Genomic DNA, 23,349 nt, shown 5'->3' on the forward strand with positions numbered 1-23,349 from the left:
TTGACGGAAAATAAAAAGCAAAAGACTGACAATCAAGCCAACCAATCCCAAGTTAGACTATTCCCACCCGTTCATGAAAATAATGGAACCGGCCTTCATACAAGTACTAGTCCAACTGCAACTTATTAGACAAGGTCCCTCGTCAAAATTAATTTACTTCAATCGCATTCGTGATTCATCTCAAGCACAAGAAATATATCTACCAAGGTAGAAATAATAGAAAATAAAACTTCGTTCGCTGCAAATAGACAAATATAGTTGTCTTAACATGTGAGGATGAGCAACCAAAAATTAAAAAAATCATCTAAACACTTTTCTCAGATAGCTTAATCCCTTGGATGGCTCTTTAGCACAAGAAAACCCAAAGGATTTTTCGTCGCTCATTCCTCTCAACTCACCAAACAAATCATTTCGACTCACTCACAAAAATTGAACTACCCAATAACCCATCTTGGAGAGCCCCCCAAGTACCTTCAACTTTGACTAATAACTCATGACAACAAGGTTCATATTATTAAACCACTACTACTATTACCTAACCGCAAAACTTATGGGCACAAAATGTTGAGGGGGGCTACTTTTTTGCAAAAATCGAAGTCATCAGTGCTAAAATCACAATCAGGTAGTTCACTGGGTTCATTTCCTTCGATCCCACAAATGCTCAGGTCTTCAATGCTGCAATAATCCTCCAAAATCACCCCAGAATCATTGACAAAAAGATAATCGGATGGCTCTTCATCTAAGTTCAGCTCTTGTCCAACTGATCCAGACAAAAGTGGATCATCAAGGAAACATAAATCGGGAATCACTAAATTGGCAAAGTTAGCATCAAACCCTTCTTTGTTCGCATTCCCAGAATCATGGTTGCTGTTAAAGAATGAAACAGACGCAGAAGTATCCAATTCGAGCACTGATGAAGGTGTAGTATGGGATGAAGGGCTCACAGACTCTTCAGATACTGAAGCAACAGAATTGCTAGTGTGAGAAGTAGAAGCAGAACAAGAAATGTCATAGGTTTTATCGGAGGAAGCAGTAGCTGCAGCAGCAGCAGCAACAGCCAAAGCCTCGAATTCGAGCTTTTTAGCATCATATGCCCTAGCGGCATCTTCAAGGGTATCGTAAGTTCCCAACCAAATCCTGGTTTTCTCCAGTGGGTGCCTGATCTCGGCAGCCCATTTGCCCCACTTCCTTCGACGAACGCCAACAGGTATTTTGGCTTCAACCACAAGGGCATTGTCGTCAAGGGTTGTATCCAAAACTCTTTTTCTTCTGGTTGGGGTTTTACAGTTACTGTCTTGAGAAGAAGCCTCAAACTCCAAGGGTTTTGAGTGGGAAACCAAACCTAAAATAGGAACTCCAACTTCACGAACAACAAGCTTTCCCCTCGGGGCCTTCCTAGTAATAGTCCTCTCAGACTCATCTTCACTAGAAGATGAATCAGTGGCATAAGGGTCATGAAATATAACACGAACTTTTCTAGTCATTTGGGTGTCTTCTTCACTCAATATTGGTTGGGTTTTCTTGGACTTTTTGTATAATTTATTTTTATTAGAGGCTTCTTTTCGAGGTTCTGGCATTTTTATCGACAAAACTGGATAAAAATCTTAACTAAAACCCCCCTCAGAACTACCCTTAAAATACGAGAACAAAATCAAGAGGAGAGGGAGAACAAAAATCTGAGACTATCAAAGCAGTATAAAGTATAAGCCCCTCTCAGAAACAAGAGAAGATAGAAAAATCGTTGTTTTATGTGAAAACCACCGAAACACCCTACTCCAGAACAAGTCCTGCAAATAAAATAAACAGTAAATTTTCAAATCAGAACACTGACGAAACCAAAGAACCAAGAAAAAATCGAAAATGATTGATGACATACTTTTTAGGCCTCAAACGCATTGAAACAATCGGGAGAACAAGATTCAGTCTCTGCCTGTAGAAGCAGAGAGCCAAAGAAGCTTTGATGAACAAGTGAGAACAGAAAATTGTAGAAGAAGAAAAGCAGAGCTGCAACCGAGCCCCAATCAAAGCCAAATCAAACTCAGTCGACATAAATCCGCTAATCAGCCTCCCTTAACTCCCAAAAGCGCAACAAAAGCCACCACCGGAGAACCACAGTCAACAATATCTAAAGTCTCATCAGTAACAAAAAGCTCTCTCTCCCTTCCAATCCTTCTCAGAGAAACCAAAACCAAAAGATCGTCTTAGACAATGCTAGATATAGCATAAGAAAAAAGAAAAAGTGAGACTACAAACGTACGGATCTGATTTTCCTTTCTCCATAACAAGACAAAAAAGCATACAAGGTAGAGAAACACCAGAGTAAAAAAAAAACTTTAACCGACCAACGATGGTAACAGACACAAATCTATCTCTATGGAAGAAGAAAGTTTAGGAAAAGATGTCATGGAATACACATTATTTATTTAATAATCGAAAACCCAAAAGGCTATTTCCATTTTCCTAATCGTTACCTGTTGAGGTCTCTCTCTTTCCCTCCAGTGGACAGTGAACTGACTCTGGATTTTGTTATTTGTTTTTATTCTACTCTCGCCGTGTCTTCTTCTGTCTCAAAGGCCATTCACCTTCCCCAAGTAGTCAAAACACCGGTGGTGAAGAGAATTTTTATTTTATTTATGGAAATGAGCTGTCATGCAGATACATTATGCATGACCATTGGATTACCGATCTTACCATGTCATGCGTATATCATGTTTCACTGCCCCAATTTTTTTATTTGCACAAGGTTTGATGGCGTGTTGACTTCACGCGTGAAGAAAGGAAGTGTGGATAGACTGACTAATGTTGGCAGTTTTATTTTGGTAAACGAAGCGCCGCGAGTTGCAACGTACTACGGTACAATAAAGGATTTTTTATTGGCGCTTTAAATTACAATGTTGCCACTAACTACTGACCACTGTTTCTTTCTAACCTTCTAACATTCTTTGACTTTTCTTAATTCCTTTCCCACCTTAAATTAAAATTGTTTTCTACGGAAAAGTTCGGTATTCTGGTTAGATTTTGATAAATTATGAAATTGTGATTTTATGTTATTTTTATTTTGTAATTGAAGAATGATAAATTATATTTTTTAATTTTTAATATTTTTAGTTAGATTTAAATTTTTAAAGAAAAAAAATTAAAATTTAAGAGAAAAATTTTAATTTGTAATTCTCATATTAAATAAAGATAGAAAAGACGTAAAATTATAATTTTATATAATCTCTTTTCTTATATTTTTATAGTTATATTGATATTATCTACATTTATGACAATTGCATGCACGGATATATTAATTATTAATAAATTTATTAACGCGTAATAATATTTAAACATGAAATAGATTTTTTTCTAACATTTAAACATAAAGTAGTTATAGCTGAGATAACATAAATCAAATAACCAAATAAAGCAATAAAGTATAATTTAATTCCTAAATTAAAATATCCTACTTTGATCTTTGATTTTTTGTTTATATTAATTTTGAAATTAGATTATTTTTTCTCCATTTTAATTTTTAAACTTAAATTTTATTAAAATAACATTAATTTTAAAATTGTGTCACATCATTTAAGTCATTAGTTACGTCATCTATTGAGTAATTTTATTTTTTATCTTCGATGATGGTTGGGATTGGGAAACAACCTCTATTTGATTATCCTTCCCTTAAATATCATCACCAACTTGTTCTTTTGCAATTAGTTCTTGTGATATAGCCTTAGCATCAGGAGCAGGTGCAATTGCTTCTATATTTGCTTGAGTCACACTTTCATCTTCATTGGTCATATTGGTGGATCTATTTTTAACGACACTGTTAATGGACTTCATCATTATTTAAGTATGCTTGTTACTGTCCCTATAAGGGTCTGTTTGATTGACGGAATTGATTTTTCGGAAAATTATTTCCAACTTTTCCAGCGTTTGATTGGCGGAAAACATTTTCCATTTGGAAAATGAACTCCAAAACAAGGGAAAATGGGTTACATTTTAGGGAAAATGTCTTACCCTTTCAATTTTCGTAAGACATTTTCCGTGCTCTCCTCTCTATCGCCTCCTTCATTCCTTCCTTCATTTCCGGTAGAAAAGCGCTTCATTTATCGATTTTCTAGTAACTTGTTTTTTAATTATTCAATACTTGTTTTTTTAACACAATTACAAATAATTTATTTGATATTAGTTTTTTTCAATTTATAACGATTAATATTGTAGCTTAATAATTAAGTATTATTATAAATAAATCATTGCAATATATGTAAAAATAATTTAAAATATAAAATTTATTAATATATATTAATATATGTAAAAACAACTTTTCGAAAAATATTTTCAAAAATCATCAAGCGTGAGAAAATATTTTACATGATTCAATCAAACACTAGAAAATATTTTCCAGTAAATCATTTTACAGAAAAGTAAAACATTTTCCAGAAATCATTTTACGGAAAATATTTTACTGGCAATCAAACAGACCCTAAGTCTTGTTGTTGTTGGAGTAGCCCAAAAAAAAAGTTCCTTCATCACTTATTGTATCAAACTTCTCTTAATACACTATCTATGGAGTCATCATTTTTTTTCCCCAATTGAACTTAATAGATGACCTATTAGGCTTTCAATCAATTTGCTTATTTATGATTAGACCTAGGATATGTTAGGTTCATCTACTAATATAAGTCGTCTTTCTATATTACGATCTAATCACATAATACCGCTTAGTATTAGTTAAATATTAGATAACCAATGAGCTAATATTTGCTTCCATTTTACTTTACATGCAAAAACCATTGAGGATAATGTACAAAGAGTATTAATGTAATTTACGAATAATTTTATTACATCAATCTGTTTGAAAAAATACAAGTATAAAGACGAATATACTACACTTAGTATAATGCCCTCCACTTGACCTGAATTACTGGATCCAGATATCGGGTGCTTGATTTGCCATGAATTATACTATTACTTACATCCTTTTTACACATAACTTTAGCTTGTTTAATAGTTAAATCAAAGCATCTTAGTTTATATTTAGGTTTTCATACTTAAAGTAGTAATTTATGTTTTTTAGTAGTTTTATTACGCTTTATATATTTAAATAAGGTTACATGGTCTTGTAGGGAAAATAGAGAACTAAAGATGCATATTCGAGCCAAAACTAATACCTATGTCGCGACACTAAGACACTAATATCACAACATTAAAGATAGAGGCAAAAGCAAAGTCCTGGAGTGAAAATACCTTCGATGTCGCGACACTAACCTTCGATGTCGCGACACTAACCTTCGATGTCACAACACCGGACTCGATGTTGCAACACCATCCTTGCGCAACCCAAAAAGTCCCTGCACGTGATAATTGCATTTTTTAGAGAAATTAGGAGTTTTTGTCCTAGTCGAACTCTGAGGACTTCAAGGATAATTTAGTCACTTTAATATTCCGAGTTTAGCCCATACAAAGGCCATTGTAATAAGTTTAAACACACAATTTTAAGGAGATAAAAATAATTATTAGGTTTTTATTTTGTTTTTAGTTTTTACATAGTTTATTTTATGTTCTTGTAATCGAAAGATCCTTTTCCGAAGTGAGATTTCCATGAGGGGAGATTATTCCGGAACCACGCTTTCATCGATAAATCCATGAGCATCTCTTTTCCTTTATTCTATTATTTATATCTCTTTCTTTAACATTGTTTAATTGAATGTTTGTGTAAAAATTAGAATCAATTTATGCTTTATACATATCTCGCATATTTCAACTGTTCTAATCTTTTTAATTGATTGATAGGTAGAAGTTCAATTTAGATTAGTTAGATCTGGTTTAGCGTTATTAAACCTTAGGATTGACGACTCTAGGAAGTCATCTAGGTAGGAATTAACTCGAAATCAGTATTGCCTACCAAGCATCACTTAACAGATCAGTGGTTAGGGAAGGAAGAACTTAAACCCTAGGCTTGACGACCCTAGAAAGTCATTTAGGTGGGAATTAACCTAAAATCGATTTTCCTATCTGTGAAAATCTTACCTTACCCCAGTCTATACTACATCATTGAGAGGTGAGTAGTCTTGCCGTTTAGTTAGGTCAGTAGAATGTAATAGCCTGAATTTTTTGTGATGTCGGAATGGTGATTCGAGATTACTAAATCTGAAAAATAAGTAGAAAATATTATTAATTTAGTGAATATAAGTTAAATGTGAAGTTAGGAAAATTTTTGAAATAGTGAATAGTGTACTAAGAATAAATATTAAAATAATTAGAATCGAAAAATGAGGTATCGAAACCTCAAACTCATAAATCGAGCCATAAATATTTTTAGAAACATTTATAGAGTGCCAATGAGTTGGTATTAAAGTTTCGTTAGAAAATTTTAATGTTTGGATAGTCAATTAACTAAAAAGGACAAAATTGAAAATAGTGTAAAATTTGTTAAATTGTGATTAAATAGCTTAAGTGACTAATGAAAAGGGACTTAAAAGGAAATTAGGCCCAAATTATATGGGCTGAACGGTTGGGTAAGAAAAATCAGCAGAAGGTAAGGAGAAACAGGGGCAAAATTGGAAACTTAACAAATTAAATATATAAAACAAAGACAAAAGTGAAAAATCTAGAGACTTCTTCACAATTTATCAGCAAAAACGCCATAGGAGGTCTGAAACAAGCTGGTTTTTCATATATCTGAATCATGTAAGTTTAATTCTGGATTATTTCTTCCAATTTTTGTGATTTTGATACTTTTACAATTAGGTCCAACTAATTATTTCATTAGTTTTTGATTTCATGGCTGATTTTGAAAGTTACCATTGATGAGTGCTGGATTTTTTATGATGAATAAACATGGAATTAAAGCTTTAATTTTGTTATATGATGATTTTATTAAGTAATTTTGATAGAAATTTATTTTAGGGACCTAATTGTGAAAAAGTTGGGAATTAAGGTTTGGTGTTGCGGTTTTGAATATGAAAGGCTATGAAGTAGTCTAAAATAGTTGGAAAAGGTGTTAATTGAGAAAAATTAGATCAATTGAGAGGTTAATTGAGTAGGGACCAAATTGTAAAAACTATAAAGTTTGGGGTAAAAGTGTAATTTCGAAAATTAAAGGGAATAAATTGTGAAATGAATTAGAATAGAATTAGATGCTGATGAATGAATAAATTTTCATTTTAGATCGAGAACCCGAAGCAAGTCGAGGAAAAGAAAAAGTAGCTGATTAGTCCCTGAACTTTTATAAATTCAGCAAATCGACCCAGGTAAGTTCATATGGCTGAAATTTAATGATTAAATGTTAATTTCATGAATTATATAATGCATGATGAAATATATATTTATTGTTGAATTGAGAATAAAATAAAAATGTGAAAATTGAATAAAGTATCAAATTGAGCGAATCGCCAGATTTGAGTACTTCTGATCAAGTGACAAAGTGATAAGTGGTAACTTTAGCTACACTTATCTGATCAAGTGACATAGTGATAAGTGGTAGCTTTAACTACACTTATCTGATCAAGTAACAAAGTGATAAGTGATAGCTTTAGCTACACTTATCTGATCAAGTGACAAAGTGATAAGTGGTAGCCTAGCTACACTTATCTGATCAGGGACAAGTGATAAGTGATCATATATAAGACCATAGTTAAACTATCGCAAAGTGGAAGTGAAGTGCTCAATTTTCTGTAACCGTTCCTTAATTTTGATTAAGGATGGTAAGTGACAAATGGGCCCAAAGGAATTATGGTAAAAGAATAAGTAGTAGTGAGTTTATACCAAGGAACTCACCAAAGATTGTGGTTGACAGGTAAATTTAGTAATGGTGTATAATGTATAAGTGTATAAATGTTTGGTAAGGTTTATGTTTTGTGCCTATGAACTTACTAAGCTTTCTATAAGCTTACTTGTGTGTGTTTATTGTTTCATTAGATTGACGTATTTATACATTCGGAGGATCGGATCTACTCAAGAATCACACTATCCGGATTTACTCCGGTAGATTTTGTTAAACAAATTTTTGGATTTATATGGCATGTATAGGGAATTGAAGTAAAAAGTAATAGAATGAATGATTAAGTATGCAAAGTAAATTTGAATGTGATGGTTGTGTTAGACATTGAAATATACATGTTTTTAGTTTGAAATGGTTGATTGGTTGAACTTCATTAGTATTTAAATGAAGTAGTTGAAATACTGGAATTGGTTGTGATTTGAAATTTGTAGTGAAGGTTAGATAATTATAAAGGGTTATATTGAATTTTAAAAAAAAATTGCAATGAAACAATTTTTGGACAGCAGCATTGATGTAACTTTGAAAACCACCAAAAATTGTGGAAATTCAATTAGATGTTGAGTGAGATATGAAATTAAATATGAATGAATTGAATTTCACATGAAAGAAATAGAGTAAGAAAAGAGTTATATATTTTTAGTTATTTGAATTTTAGTGAGACAGGTAAGAATAGTTTCAAGTCCCTGTTCTAACTTTAGAAATTCATTAAAATTGTACAAAAGGAATTATGAGTTATAATTTATATTATTAGATTCCTTAATGAGTCTATTTTCAGTATAAATAAGTGGAAGCACCATATGAAGTCTATGCAAAGATAAAATTTAATTTTAGTGACAAGAGGTCAGGATAGTCAGTCACTGAAACATGAGAGACTTTAACTAATAAACTGTATTAATTGGATGAACTAAAAATTCTTAAAATTTTACCGTAAAAATAAATATGAGTCTAGTTTTAGGGAAAATTTACGGATCTAAATTTCGAGTTTAGTAGCTTGAGTTTTAATTAATTTAGTGACTGCTGCGCAGGTGGACAGCTTTATTAGGAACAGTGAAATAACTTTTAAAAGTAAATTTTTATGCCCTGAACTTTTAAATTAAGTCAACTAAGGTCTCATGCTCGACTCCGGCAATGGTCTCGGGTAAGGGGTGTTATATAGAAGGCTGAGAAAGCCCTGCTAGGTTAATTAGAAACCAACCATTTAGAACCCAACATCAATAATTTATTAGGTAAAACAATTGGATCTAAACTAAAGGAACTTACGTAGTTGAATAAGGTAACCTGGTTATGTATTAAATAGACGTAAACCAGCTTAGTTATAAAGAAAGGGAAAGCACTCAATTAAGTTTCTTAGGAGTTGAAGACCTTGATAAGACAATTAAATAAAAAGGTAACACTTGTTAGGTTTTAATAAGGCTATAGGTTATATACATAGATATGTTGGATAGGATAAGAAGGCCCTTCTTCACTCTTCTAACATTACTGTTTGGAGGGGCAAGAAGAGAGATTTCTTCATGCTTAAGACTGAGATCTTGGACGTCACCAGTGATTTCTCCATGACAAGGTAAGGTTTATAAACCTTCCTATTAAAAAACATAGACACGCAAGAGTACTTGGAGGAGATAAGACCCATATGAGTTTATAAGTTGAAGAAAGGTTAAGCATTAACAGATGAGCCTTAATGAAAATTTTCTATTCCATTATGCAATGGTTGTTAAGGTACCATGTCGGCTGTTGGAACTAGAGTTTAAGCTGCTACTCGTAACAACCAAGCGAGTCTTTATACTGACTCTTACATGTATGTTGTAGTCTAAATATTTCTGTGTTAATTGACTAAAATATGAAATTGGAACTAGAAAAGCATGACTTTAAGGCTTTGAAAAGGAAATGAACAATATGTGTGCATATATGTCTAAAAGCATGAACAAGTCTGTTGTGAATGTGTCTTTCATGAGTAAGTCATTGCATGAAGGGTCTATACATGAAGTTTAAGGGGAACATGTTACATGTCTGGAAGCATGAATGCATCTATCATGAAGAAGTTTGAAAAGAATAAGTTTGTCAAGCATGAGTTTACATGACAAGAAACACGAAACTCAAACTAAAGGGGATCGTCGAGACTAAAAACACGAATCTCTGATAATGACAAGTCCATGACCATGGCACTCTAAAGACCATATAGTGTAAGACCGTGGCTGGGCCATGACATCATATGGAATATGTAAAGACGGTTGGGTGAGTACTAACGATGAAGGGCAAACCTCACGACGGTGAGTATAAGCAACTCTCTATCATAAAAAACACCAATTTCCATATAAATAAGACTTTGTGGCTATCTTTGTTAAAGGAAGACTTTGTGGCGATCTCTGTTATAAGGAAGCCTTTGTGGCGATCTATGTTATAAGGAAGCCTTAGTGGCTATCTCTGTTAAAAAAATGCATTTGTGGCTATCTCAGTTAAATGGATGCTTTGTGGCTATCTTTGTTAAAATGATGCTTACATGGCGAGACTCTAAAAGGAATGCCTCTATGGCTATCTTTGGAAAGGAACGCCTTCATGGCATGATCTGAAGAATGACTCTCTGATAACCATCTAAAGACAACACCTATGGGTGGACTTTAAATGAATGACGAACACTGTATTCTAAGAATTGGCAAGTACGGATTAGCTCGGGAAGAAAAGCTATTATGGAAGGTCATAGCGAAGTTTGTACAATCAATTAGGTCAAAGTTATGAACAAGAAACAAAATAGCGAAGCCCTTGAATAAAAGCTCAAGTAAAAGAGGGTTTTCTCACTAAGTTTTATTGAACTTACCCCTCTTTATTTTATGTCTCAGGTAAAGGAAGCGTCGGGAAGAACGATGCCAGGGCTACGTTAAAAGAGAGGTGAAGTAGACACTTATGCATACAGAGCGGGAATTACACGACGTGTCGAATCCAATAGAAACATTTTTTGTACTAGTCTCGAAAGTTTATTTGTAAGCTTTATAGAGTGAATAGACGAGGTTGGTCGATAAATGAAGTTAGCAATGTTATTTAGAGATTGAGTAAGGGGGACATTACAAGCTAATGTGATGTGTAGTTAGCTTGTAAAATCTGTAGATAGAGTTCGCCGAAATGTAACTTTGATAAGCAGTATAAGAAATAAGATGTATTTCTTTAGAAATTTGTATGTCTTAAGCATGTAATAGTAATGTAACTCTCGAGATTCGAATTTAATGAATTGGGTTAGGTTGAGGGTGTTACATTTGGCATATCAACTTTACCTCAGAACTTGCACCACAACCAAACACTTATAAGTTCAAATTAACTTAGTGAATTTTAGCCAAGGTTACCTTTGAACATTTGTTGCAGGATTCCTCAACTGGAAGATTCTAAATTTCATTTTAGTATTTGGCAGACACTTTCCCAACTCCAAGCGCGTACCTATATGCCAAACTCTACACTTGATCCCATATACAAATTTCACCCATTAGGCGGCTTGCAGAATTTACTCCTCAACGCGGGTCTTATTTCTCATTCTCTACAAAGGCAGAAGCTAGATACATTCCTCAGAGTGATATTTATGCAGAAGTTACTTTCAACAGGTTCTCACAGAAATAGACGTTGAATGCTTTGCTTAGAATACTATACACACAACTATTTTTCTTGGTGGATTCTTATACAAACAAATGTTAGATATTCATCTCAGAATGTTTTGCAAATAGATCCTATCTTTGGCAAACTCATACACTAATTCTACAACTGTCAGAATACTGATCAGATCATATCTTTAAAACAAACCAGAGATCAACCAATTCTAACGGATGCAATATTTTAAGACATTCTATGGAATCCCAGAACACTATATTACATATTGAGAGATGTCCACAATTGGTGAATACTGTAGAAACCATGTAACCTCTATACTTAGTATGAAAATACTCTGTGTAGCAGACACTTATATTACCCATAACTTTGAGCACATCTAATTCTTTATTCTAGCATAATCATAGCGGATTCATATATAAGGTATATGTAGATAAAACTCTTTTAAAAATTTCTTCAAACCTATATTCAGACCTTGCCACAAAAGCGGGCTAACAAATACTTGCCACTTAGACAATACAAAACTTACCACAAAGGCATTACAGAATATGGCACAAAGGCTTCACGATGACTTCCTAAAAAGACTCTGTTTAGTTGCCACCAAGGCACCACATGAACTACTGTGTTTGTGATATGAACTCGCCTAAACTCATTATCACATGAGGTTTGCCCACCATAGCCCCAAGACACGCATAAAACCTAGTATACAAATGCGGCCTGTCTGCCATTTCCAGAATATGCCATGGCCATGGTCTTTCTTCAAAATTTTCATACTGAAATTCATTTTTATTGTCTCGACAGACTTTGTTGAATACCATCGCAGGGTCAAATCTCATATCACATAATTTCTCGACACTTCGTCAAACCCCTATTTCTCTAGCATTTTCAATAGTGTATCATACATATAAGATAAGTAAACATTCATGCAGACTTTACTCATACCCATAATAGAATCATACTTCTTTACATGTTTTCCACACATCGATACAATCATGGAGCACAATATTCACTCCATATACAAACATACAATTACTTTACAAGATCACATACACTCATGCCTACAACACATCACACATTTCAACTTATGTAGATACAATACGAGGATCACACATATACATTCAACAGTCACTCAAGGACTCATGCATCATTACTGGAGCATCAACCATAAGAAGAAACTTTCTAGAATGACTTGTAGGAGTCAAGACTAGGGACTCATCTGAGAACTCCCTTTCACTTCAACTCAGAGTTTTTATTCCAATGATCTTACCCGAACCAACAGTACCAACTATTTAAAAGCTTATAGAACTTCCATTAAAATCCTATTTCCAGAAAGTTTACTAAAATCTCAATCACAAACGACCCTTATATAGGGCCTCCTATGCACACCCTACCGTTTTTATACCATTTAACATCCTTACTTTTTTAAAATCATAACATGCAAAGCTATCAGACTTACCGGGAGATTAAAACATCCACCAATTAAACACATAAAACCTTAACTTCCTATTCAACGAAGAAGAAGAGAATATTTAAGTTTAAGAAGAAAAACAGAGTATAGAACGAAAGGAAAAAAAACATTCGAATGTTCCCTTCTTACCATATATATATACTCAGTTCCTCTTAGTGGATCTTGACAAGTGTTGAATGCGTACATAAATTGTCTTTTTAATGCCCTACCAAAACTGAGAAAAAAATAAAAGAGAATTCGATGTCGATATTGTTTGACCAGCCCACTTCGTTCAACTAACTCCCAACCAATCAAGTTATAAAACTCACATTGCATAATGTTCGAGCAAATCAGGCGTACCATACCTTTGGCGGTAACTCTCATAAGTCATGCTCTTGAAGATAACTTTCTCACACACTTGATTTGCACATCATGCTCAGTTAGAATTTTAAGGCATACTCTTCAGTTGGCGTACTCTTCTTTAATTGGGAAACACCCCAAGATGAAATCCTTAGATTTTAAACGGGCAGATACATTATGCGCCAGGATTAACTTGCCAAAATTTAAAAAAGTAGCGGGCTATACTACAATAATATGCCAAAACAGGTAACCTACATATATATTTACCTTTTTCTTGGATCCACCAATTTTGGCGTATTACACTTAGGGTATTAGATCCAACATCTAATTACCAAAATGTTACAAATCGGTAACATTAGTGACCAAATTGTAACAAATTAAACATCAGTTACCAAAACGTAAACTTAACCAAACATAAATGGCTATTTTTGTAGTTTACCCTTTATATATATGTATATGCTTGTGATATGAGATAAATACAAAAATATAATGCAAGGAATGATGAATGTATATATTCTTATTAATAAAATTGAGAAGGCCATATTAAACAGTCTCAGATAGAGTTTTCGGTATAGTTGGAATGCTATAGGATCCATTAAACCAGAGTATCTTTAGTGTTGAATGCATATCATTCAGTATTTCTTTAGAGCCCTAGGGGTCAAGAACGTACCACTTTAGCATTGGGTGCATTCCATCATATAGTTCTCTAGGGCTTTGAGGTTCATGGGAATGTATCGCTAGCTCCAGAGTCCTAGGGGTCTATGAGCATTTATCAATATAGTAATCCGTGTATCCGATCTTGAATATGTGTATGGTTAATAGGGGTTAAAATTCTTGTTATGATATGTAACGATGATGCACTATGAATATGAATTATAAGTTATAAAAAAATAAACCCGATATACTTGATATGTACATATATAAAAGAGACCTGATAAGCATGTGAAAGACCATGTGAAGTAAAAATTAAGAACCATGTAGGCTAGATGATATGAATACATGATATCTTCATAATTTTACTTTATACTACATTAAACAACTAATGAATGATATACTGGTTTGATGTTATGCTTTATATATATATATATATGTTTACATTTTAATTTCAAATAATGTTAGTACCACTGAGTTCTTATACTTAGCGTGTGGATGCGTTTGTTTTGTGCGTAAGCACTAAATAGATCCGAGATTAGTTCATGTATTTTAAAGGCATCAAAAGTTTTACAACATAACTTAGCAATGTTTGTGCTTCTTTTAAACTATAATGTCAAGTGGCATGTACCTAGTAATGAATGTTGAGTAATATGTCATTTTGGTGTTATGGTTTAGATTTAATAAGGTCCTAATAGTGAATTCATAACTTGGTTAAGTTTATATGTATATATGTGTTACAATGTTGATAAGTAATTAATTAGTTATACTTGGTTGGATTGATTGAATGCAATGATTTTTTTAGTGACTTGGATGATTGTGTCTATATATATGTCAAATGCATATGGATTAGTGTGTTATTAAGTTGGTTTATGTTTGGTCTCATTTGGATAGCAATTGGATGTCTTAGATTGTACATTATAGATATGTTTGTGTCTTGAGACATCAATAGTGTGTCTCAAGATCTCAAGAACAAAAATGACCATTTGGTGTATTTCTAGGTATAAGGCTTAATACTTATCATACAAGTCTCCAAACACCATTTTCAAGTCTTGAGACATAGAGGCCCGTGTCTCGAGGCAACAAAAATTAAAGCTAAAGGTTTAAAATAGGAAGGACATGTCTCGTGAACTGTCTCGAGACACGAGACATGTACCTTATTATCTCGAGACATCATACTTTGAAGCAAAAAGAAGAAAATAGGGGAAGCATGCCTTGAGACATGGCTTCATTGTCTCGAGATTTAACAATCTATTTTAACAAATTGAGTTAGGAATCATATCCCGACTCCGTGTTTGACCACGTATGACCCCAAGATATTGCAAATGAATCCATTTGACTTATTATACATATAATATATTTATATAACATGAAATTTTATATTTATTCCATGTACACTAGTTTTTCTATGATGTATGGTTGAAAATAGTTTAAGTTGCTCCGGCAACGGATGTGACATCTTGTATTTGGATCTGACGATTGGGTTAAGTGTGGGGTGTCACATTTGGCCTTTATTTGCTTTATGAGTTTTTTATTTTCTTATTTCAAAGAAGAATTTTCATTAGTAAGATTTGCATTAACAGTGCTTATCTGCTATTATTTTTCCTACATCATCTTGTATGTCTCCAAGAAATCTCCTTTTGATTTTGTTTCACATTCACTATTAGCTTTTATGTTAGTTACAACTGGATTACTGATTTGAAGTGGTGAAAGCAATATATTTTTTGACATGTTCCTCTTCCTCATTTGAATTGCTAGAATAGTCATTGTCACTTTATGTAATGTACAAAGACTTCTTTTTCTTCTTGAGTGTATTAGTGCACTATGCTTGAATGTGTCTAAAGCCATGGCATTCATTACCTTCTATACCTTTCTTCTTCTTTTGGGTAGAATTATCATTAATCAGAACACCTTTTTTTTGTAGAGGGGGAGTTTTTTGCAACATCAAACTTCTTGTTTCTTCTAGACATCTTAAATGTTTTGTTGAAGTTTTGAGTAAGCAAAGCCCTTTACTCTTGGATTTCTTCAATAGCAACATTACTAGTAGTTGCAAATTGGGGTTTCAACTTGAAGTGTTGTGTTCTTTTCACCTTTGGATATGTTCTTCCTGGATTCATCAAGGTTCATTCGAAATGTTTGTAACGGCCCTATGAGTTTATTAATGCGCATACTATCTATATCATTAGCCTCTTCAATTGAAGTTGTTTTGATGGAAAATCTCTTTTTACCAGTTTTGAGTTTGAGTATTCATTACCAAGTGCAAATACTTGATTTGAAAAATCACATAGTTTGGCAAAAAAACTCACTACGGATCTTATTCTCCTACATTCTAAGTGTATCAAATTTGGTGGTTAGCATCTACAGCTTTGATTACTTCGCAATGTTAGTTCATTCATTGGCTATTTCAAGAATATCCTAGGCTTCTTTTATTGCAGTACATTTGGAGATCTTAAATTCTTAACAATTAACTTTACAGAAAATGACATTCAAGGCCTTAGAATTTGCCTTGGATTTTTATATTTTTTTTCTATTTTTATAACATACATTTTGTGTACTTTTTATTTTCTATTTTTATAAATTTTTAAAAGTTATATATATTTGATAAAGGAAATTTTGTATATATTTACTAAAAGAATGCCACATGACGTGCACTCAATAGTTAAATTGACTAAAACAACCATTTTTAAGGGTATTAAAAAATTGAACAAAAACTATAATACAATAATACTTTAATTTAGTTGATTGAGTCTTAGCTCGATTGACATTGGTGTTGACAGTGTATGAGAACACGAGTTTGAGTGCGTTGAAGTGCATTATTCTCCTATTTAAAGGTTGGGGAGGAAGGCTATGAATAGTTCTAAGTATTGTATCAAAAAGAGTAGATATGATAAAAGCCTATAATGAATTTTATATTTTTTTGAAATTTTATAAATAATAATGATGTGAACCAAAATAATTAATATAACGAAATATTAATAAATTTCATTCAAACGTACTTTTTTATCGTGTGTAAGACATACATATATAAATTTTATTACTTTTAGTGAATATTAATTTGTTATCTCCAATTCAATTTAATATATAATATTATCAATTAAATTAAATTAAAACAATTATTTTATAAAAATCAAATGTTTTATTAAATCAAATGAGGAATAATTATGTTAACCATAAATTGTTTTAGATTAAATTATGGTTATGGTTTTTCTACTATGTTTAAACTTAGAATTTAGTATCTATTCTTTATTTTGGTATAATTTGGTTCTTCTGCATAATGTCATTAGTTAGTTAAATAGTTAATAACCTTAATTGTTCTAGGCAAAATATTGAAGTTGAATTTTTTTCTTAAAAGTATCCATTACAACTTCATGCAGAAAAATATATTGTATTAGAAATGAGTTTTAAAGAGAAATTCACGTCATCACTTTAATTGATATAGTTAAGGATGTTAAGTATTTAGACTAACTAATATCTTTATAAAAGTAGATGACCAAATTATGTCAAATTAAAATATAAAGGCTAACTCTCAAACGTGAGCACACTAGAGAGATCGAAACTACAATTTTACTATTATCTTATAATAACTAAAAAAAGAGTCATGTCATTAGTTAATTCAAATAATTAGTACCCTTAATATTTTCGATAACCAGCTTGAATTTTTTTAATAACACTTATTCCAACTCATGATGCCAAAGAAAATTTTTGATAGAACAGCATTTTTGCAAGAAAAATCAACATAAAAATTAACCAAAATAGCTTAATGTTAGCTATTTAAACTAACTAATGTCATTGTAAAAATAAAGAATCAAATTATGTAAAACTAATATATAAAAAATAAATCACTAATATATAAAAAATAAATCTCAAATATGAATATGACAAGGGATTAAAACTAAAATTTTATCATTATGATTGTAGTGACAAAAAATATGACTGGACGTGTGTCACGGGGAAAGCTCCTAGGCCTTCATTTTATATAGATAAAAGGAATTGACATGTGATTCACCATAGCTGCTCCCTCTCTCCTTTTCATTGTAGAAAAGTGATTAACTTTTAGTGCCTTTATTACGTTTAAATTTGACATTAATTTTTATATTTTGATTTCTAAAACAATTTAGTTTTTATATTTTTATAATATTATTAATTAATCTAAATAGTTAATATTTAACTTTTATTAAAATATTAAGTGGTTATATATAATTTAAATACACTAAGAGTTTTAAAGACGGAGATGCAACTTCCTATTTCTTTTAAGGTTTTCTTGCTTTTTTCTTTTACATTATATGGTCAAATTTTAATTTTGGCTCATATACTATGCTGTTATTTTTAATATACCTTGGTTCATCTAGTTTTTGAAGTAGTTAATATTGTTAACTGTCAATTTTTTTAATAACACTACTCCAATGAAAAAAAATTATTTTATCACGAATTCAAATGAGTGTTTTAATAAAGAAAAAAAACTTAATTGTTATGAATATTTTATTAAGTGGATGTCCATCATGATCAAGATAAATTTTAATGTACTTTAAATTCTAATAGTGATTAGAATTAGATCTCTAATTCTTTTATACTTCTTATGCCTATAAATAGAGACTTTGATGAAGTATTGTAATCATCCCTTTTGATCAATAAAGTACATTCCCTATTGCTTTCATATTTTCTTTGTTCTTTATTCACTCCATCTCTCTTTATTTTTTAACACGTTATTAGTACGATCTTGCTCAAAGTGATAGTTCCTTTTATCGACGATCAAACTTATCCTTCATGATTTTCAATATCTTTAACGGCAAGATGCAAAGTTTTTACAAGAAGCTTCTTTTATTTAATGTTTCATATCTGATTATTATTTTTCATTCTTCTTTCATTATATGTTATCATTGTTTTGATTAACTTATTTTACTTTTTGTTCTTAAGGATGGTGAAAGATTTGATATCGTTATCTATATGAAATTGAGAAGTAAGATTCACTCTTAAAGTTTGCTTTTGATATTTGCTTGGGGTGATCTCTTTTCTTCATTACAAAGGATGTTTATAATCACTACTTCTCATCTATGGTAACGTAAGTCAATCTAATTCTTTTGAAATTTGATTTAATTTCTATTAAAAGTTCAATTTATATAATTCACTATTCGTATCTATATGAATTTATAAAACTCTTCACACATTTAGTTATTGGGATTTTTATGTGGAGATAAATATTTTTTATTTTTAATAGATTTGATTGGTTTAATTTTGATTTTGATTAAGATATATGATTATTATGGAATGTGAGTAAAAATACTTGTTATGAACTTTGAGATATTCACTGTCTATGATAATTTCATATCATTGTAAATTTTGAGATGAAATTATGTCATAAGAGGTGGAGGTTAGAAAATGTTTATGTTTAAACTTTTATAGCTGTAAAGTTATTTTAATTTGACATTATAATATTTTGTATTTTGTTGTGGTATGATATATAAAATATATATTATCTAACCACAATGATTTATTAGTGACATGAATTTATTATTTGTTACGTTTAATATATTTTTATTTATACCTATTCATTTTATTTTTATATGAATAAATAAAATTTTATTTAAAATAAATTGATCATTCATTAATGTTATACAATAAAATGATTATATACTCTGAAGAGCTAATATTGCATCAAATTGTAAAAAGCTCTTTAGGAGCTTATATTTTAGCTCATTGTGATGCAAAATTTTATAAAATATAATGTTGTTTTTCAGATCAAGAAGATATGTTGAATAAAACCTTCATGTGTTTTACATTAAAACCATATATATAAATAACATGAGATACTCATGCATTTGTATTATATATATTCCCTAAAGGAATACATTACACTATATGATTGAAATATCTATTGTGCTCCTGCAGTAGCAATATTGTGAAAATGACTTTAACAATATTTTCGAACGATCTCATACCTTCTAGTGGCTACGCAAAATAATTAGTTACTAATGAAAAACTATAAAATTCTTCCTACTAGTTTTGCTTCATTCCCTGAAGTGAATGTAGCAGTACATAACAATTATGAAAAATGAAAATATAGAGATCATGATTGTTGTTGTAATTGAGGATGTGATTGGAGATTAGTCATGACAACATGAATAGATAGATTTTGATTTGAAATCCACATATGTTTTGCGATGGTGATTATGAAATAAAGAATCAATGGAGGCTTTTAGAAGTCTATCCTACTAGATTTATTGCATTCCCTGAAGTGAATGCAAACATAAAGAAAATAAAAGATATAATCATGAACCACTAAAAGTGGGAACATGGTAATAAATAAGAGAACAATGAGAGTTCTCAAGATAACTCTTCAAAGGGTAAAGATAACTTATATTATCAATGTGATATTAAAGATTATTGGACACATATGTAGCATATGCCTAAATATTGTGTTCTGTTAATATTCTTTAAGGAATTATATGAGAAAGTAGTAATAAATTCTATCATTATAGATAGAAAGTATTTATCTTATTTGGTACTAAAACAAACAAATATTATTCCAATATTTGATAGTACAAAATAGTCAAAGCTCTAGAAAAACTAACATATTAATATCTTGTGATGATTAATCTATTGGTTTTAAATGATATTTATAATGGATCTTATATTGAGATTGTGAATGAGGAAAATATTATATTTCATATGAATCACTATTGCTATAAATATCTATTTTGAAAGGATGAAAAGAGAGGATTTGATTATTAATTTATATTTATTTTATAATCTTTGTGATCTTCTTTTCTCATCATCCCCATTAAGGGTTGGAAGCAAAACATTTGACTGTGAAAGATCTATTTATGAGTAATAAAATATGATAATTCTATCTAAAACTCGTTATGGTTGGATGCACTGAAGTTGTAATTTTTTAGATATTTAAAGATTTTGGCATATTCCTGAAGTGAATATTGCATATAATTGTTTGGAAACTATATTTATTTTGTTGACTTAGTGACATTATAATATTCATATTTATTTAGACATTTCCAGTAGTAAATGTCACAATAGCACTTATATGTGGATACAAAGTAAAAGGAATGATAGTAAAACTATTAATTTGCTACAATTTAGTATAATTGAAACACATGTTAAAGTAAACTAGAAGTTTCTTGATACAAATGCATTTACTACTTGACGTGACTAGTTAGACCATCCTGAATCATATATAATGCGTAAATTAATTAAGAATTCATATGGACATTCATTAAAGAACCGAAGATTCTTTAATTTAAAAGAATTCTCATATGTTGCTTGTTCTTAATGACAATTGATTATTAGAAACTCACTAGTTAAAGTTGAGATTTAATGTCTTACATTTCTAAAACGAATATGGGCCCATTCATCCACCATGTGGATGGTTTTGATATTATATGATTTTGGTAGATGCTTCTACAAAATAATCACATATGTTATCAATTTGCAACATGTCGTATGCAAGATTGATTATTTAAATAATTAATTTTGGATCATGCAATTAAGACAATTCATCTTGCTAATATTAATGAGTTTATATCTCAATGGTTTAGAGAAATTATTGATTTAGTTTGAAAAACTTTTGTAAAGTTTACGCATAATGGTTTAGAGAAATTATTGATTAAACACATCTGATTAATGTCTAAACCATTACTTATGAGAACTAAACTTTCTATTTCAATATGAGATTGTGTTGATTTACGTATTGTATGCATCAAACCAATAAGTTATAAATACTCTCCATTACAATTGGTTTTTGATCAAGAGCTAAATATTTCTCATCTTTGAGTTTTTGTATGTGCGTATATGTTACAATTGCTCCACCACAACGCACAAAGATGAGTGAATCCTCAAAAAAAGTTGTGAATATATATTACAAGTTTCTTTATATTATTAGATGTTTTGAATGTATTCGAGATTCAATTATGACATGATTTGTGATTGCAATTTTGATTCGATAGTTTTCCCAACATTAGGGGGAGAGAAATAATAACTTGTAATGAGCTAGGGGGAGAATAATTTAAACTAGAAGTTTAATATGGATAACTCATTATAAGTTAACTGTTAGATGTATTTACAAACTTAATGAGAATAACCAAATGTTATATACCATCTAATATTTTAATTTGAATCAAAGTCCCAGTAGGACAATCAGTTGGAATAAATAATAGATTGATCAGTTCTAAATATAAAAATTCTTCTAGATGGTTATATAGTGAAGGCGGGTGCTCCAGAAGAGACCCAAGATATAACTATAAGTAAAACTTCAGAAGAGATCCAGGTACCTGAAACTGAATTTTAAAATAATGAAAATAAGAGATCGCAATAAGTTATGTCAATTCGAGAAAATGTGGAATCGAATAATAAAAGTGGTCAATAATGATTTTGCATATAATATTATTATTGAAATAATGAAATAAAAGAAGGATCTTGAATAAATCTATTGAGAAATATAGATATGAAATAAATTGATCAAAATAGAAAGACGCAACTCAAGTACAATTAAATTCGTGGAGTTTTTGGACCAGTAGTCAAAATATCTAAAGATATAAAGCCAGTGAGGGTGCAATTGAAGTAGTTTTGCAAAAGCAGAATAAAAAATATGAAGTTTTTCACTAAGTCCTGGCATTGATTATGAAAAGATATAATATTCTTGTATGGTGGATGCAATAACCTTTAGATATATTATTCAGTTGACCATTCATAAAAGATTTAACTTACGTCTAATGGTTATTGTTATAACATTTTATGAATCACTATATAGTAAAGTTTATATCAAAATCCTTGAAAGATTTAGGATGCTAGAAGCATATTGATATTCTCGAGAAATTGTTAATTTATATGAATTGAAATAATTTGAACATATGTGGTAAATTTGACTTAATGAATAGTAGTTGAAGGAGGGTTATAAAATGATCCAAAATACCTAATTCTATTTTTATAAAAGAATCATGATTAAAGTTTGTTATGATTATTGTTGAATCTCTTGAAGAGATCAGAATATATTTCTCCAAATTTCCCTCACTCATGACTTTTAAAAGAATGGTAATATAAATGTTTAGCAAATACATTCAAATAGTTATTTGAAAAACTAGTATTCAAGATTGAATACGTAGAACATGAGAAAATATGTGATGTTTTCATGAGGGGAGTAAATACGCGTTGCACTCTTTTTCCCTTAATCGAGGTTTTGTCCCATTGGGCTTTCCTGGTAAGGTTTTTAATGAAGCAGCATATTATGCGTATTATAGATTGTGTAGTCTTTTTCCTTCATTAGGTTTTTATTCCACAAGGTTTTTCCTAATAAAGTTTTAACGAGAGACATTATCTACCAATAGACATCCAAGGGGGAGTGTTATGAATATCTTATTAAGTGGATGTTCATCATGATCAAGATAAAGTTTTAATGTACTTTAAATTCTACTTACTTTTTATGCATATAAATAAAGACTCGATGAAGGATTATAATCGTCCCTTTTAATCGATAAATTATATTCTCTATTACTTTCTTCTTTATTCTCCTCATCCCTCTTTATTTTATAAC

At 30.8% G+C, this 23,349-nt stretch overlaps 1 protein-coding gene across 2 annotated transcripts; it reads right to left on the minus strand.

The window, feature by feature from the left end:
- Positions 1–214: 214 nt before the first annotated feature.
- Positions 215–2,638, minus strand: LOC105783660 (ethylene-responsive transcription factor ERF119). Of its 2 annotated transcripts, XM_012609241.2 has the most exons (3): positions 2,472–2,638; positions 1,877–2,169; positions 215–1,787 (listed from the first exon to the last, which is right to left on the minus strand). In XM_012609241.2, exon 3 carries the CDS (start codon positions 1,575–1,577, stop codon positions 549–551), a length of 1,029 nt encoding a protein of 342 aa, XP_012464695.1. In that variant the 5' UTR covers positions 1,578–1,787; positions 1,877–2,169; positions 2,472–2,638; the 3' UTR covers positions 215–548. The 2 variants fall into 2 exon arrangements, with proteins under 2 accessions (XP_012464695.1, XP_012464692.1); XM_012609238.2 differs by lacking the exon at positions 2,472–2,638 and having other exon boundaries at positions 1,877–2,447.
- Between the last annotated feature and the right edge of the window lie 20,711 nt (positions 2,639–23,349).

This window comes from Gossypium raimondii, chromosome 13, assembly GCF_025698545.1.
Source record: "Gossypium raimondii isolate GPD5lz chromosome 13, ASM2569854v1, whole genome shotgun sequence".
NCBI lineage: Eukaryota > Viridiplantae > Streptophyta > Magnoliopsida > Malvales > Malvaceae > Gossypium > Gossypium raimondii.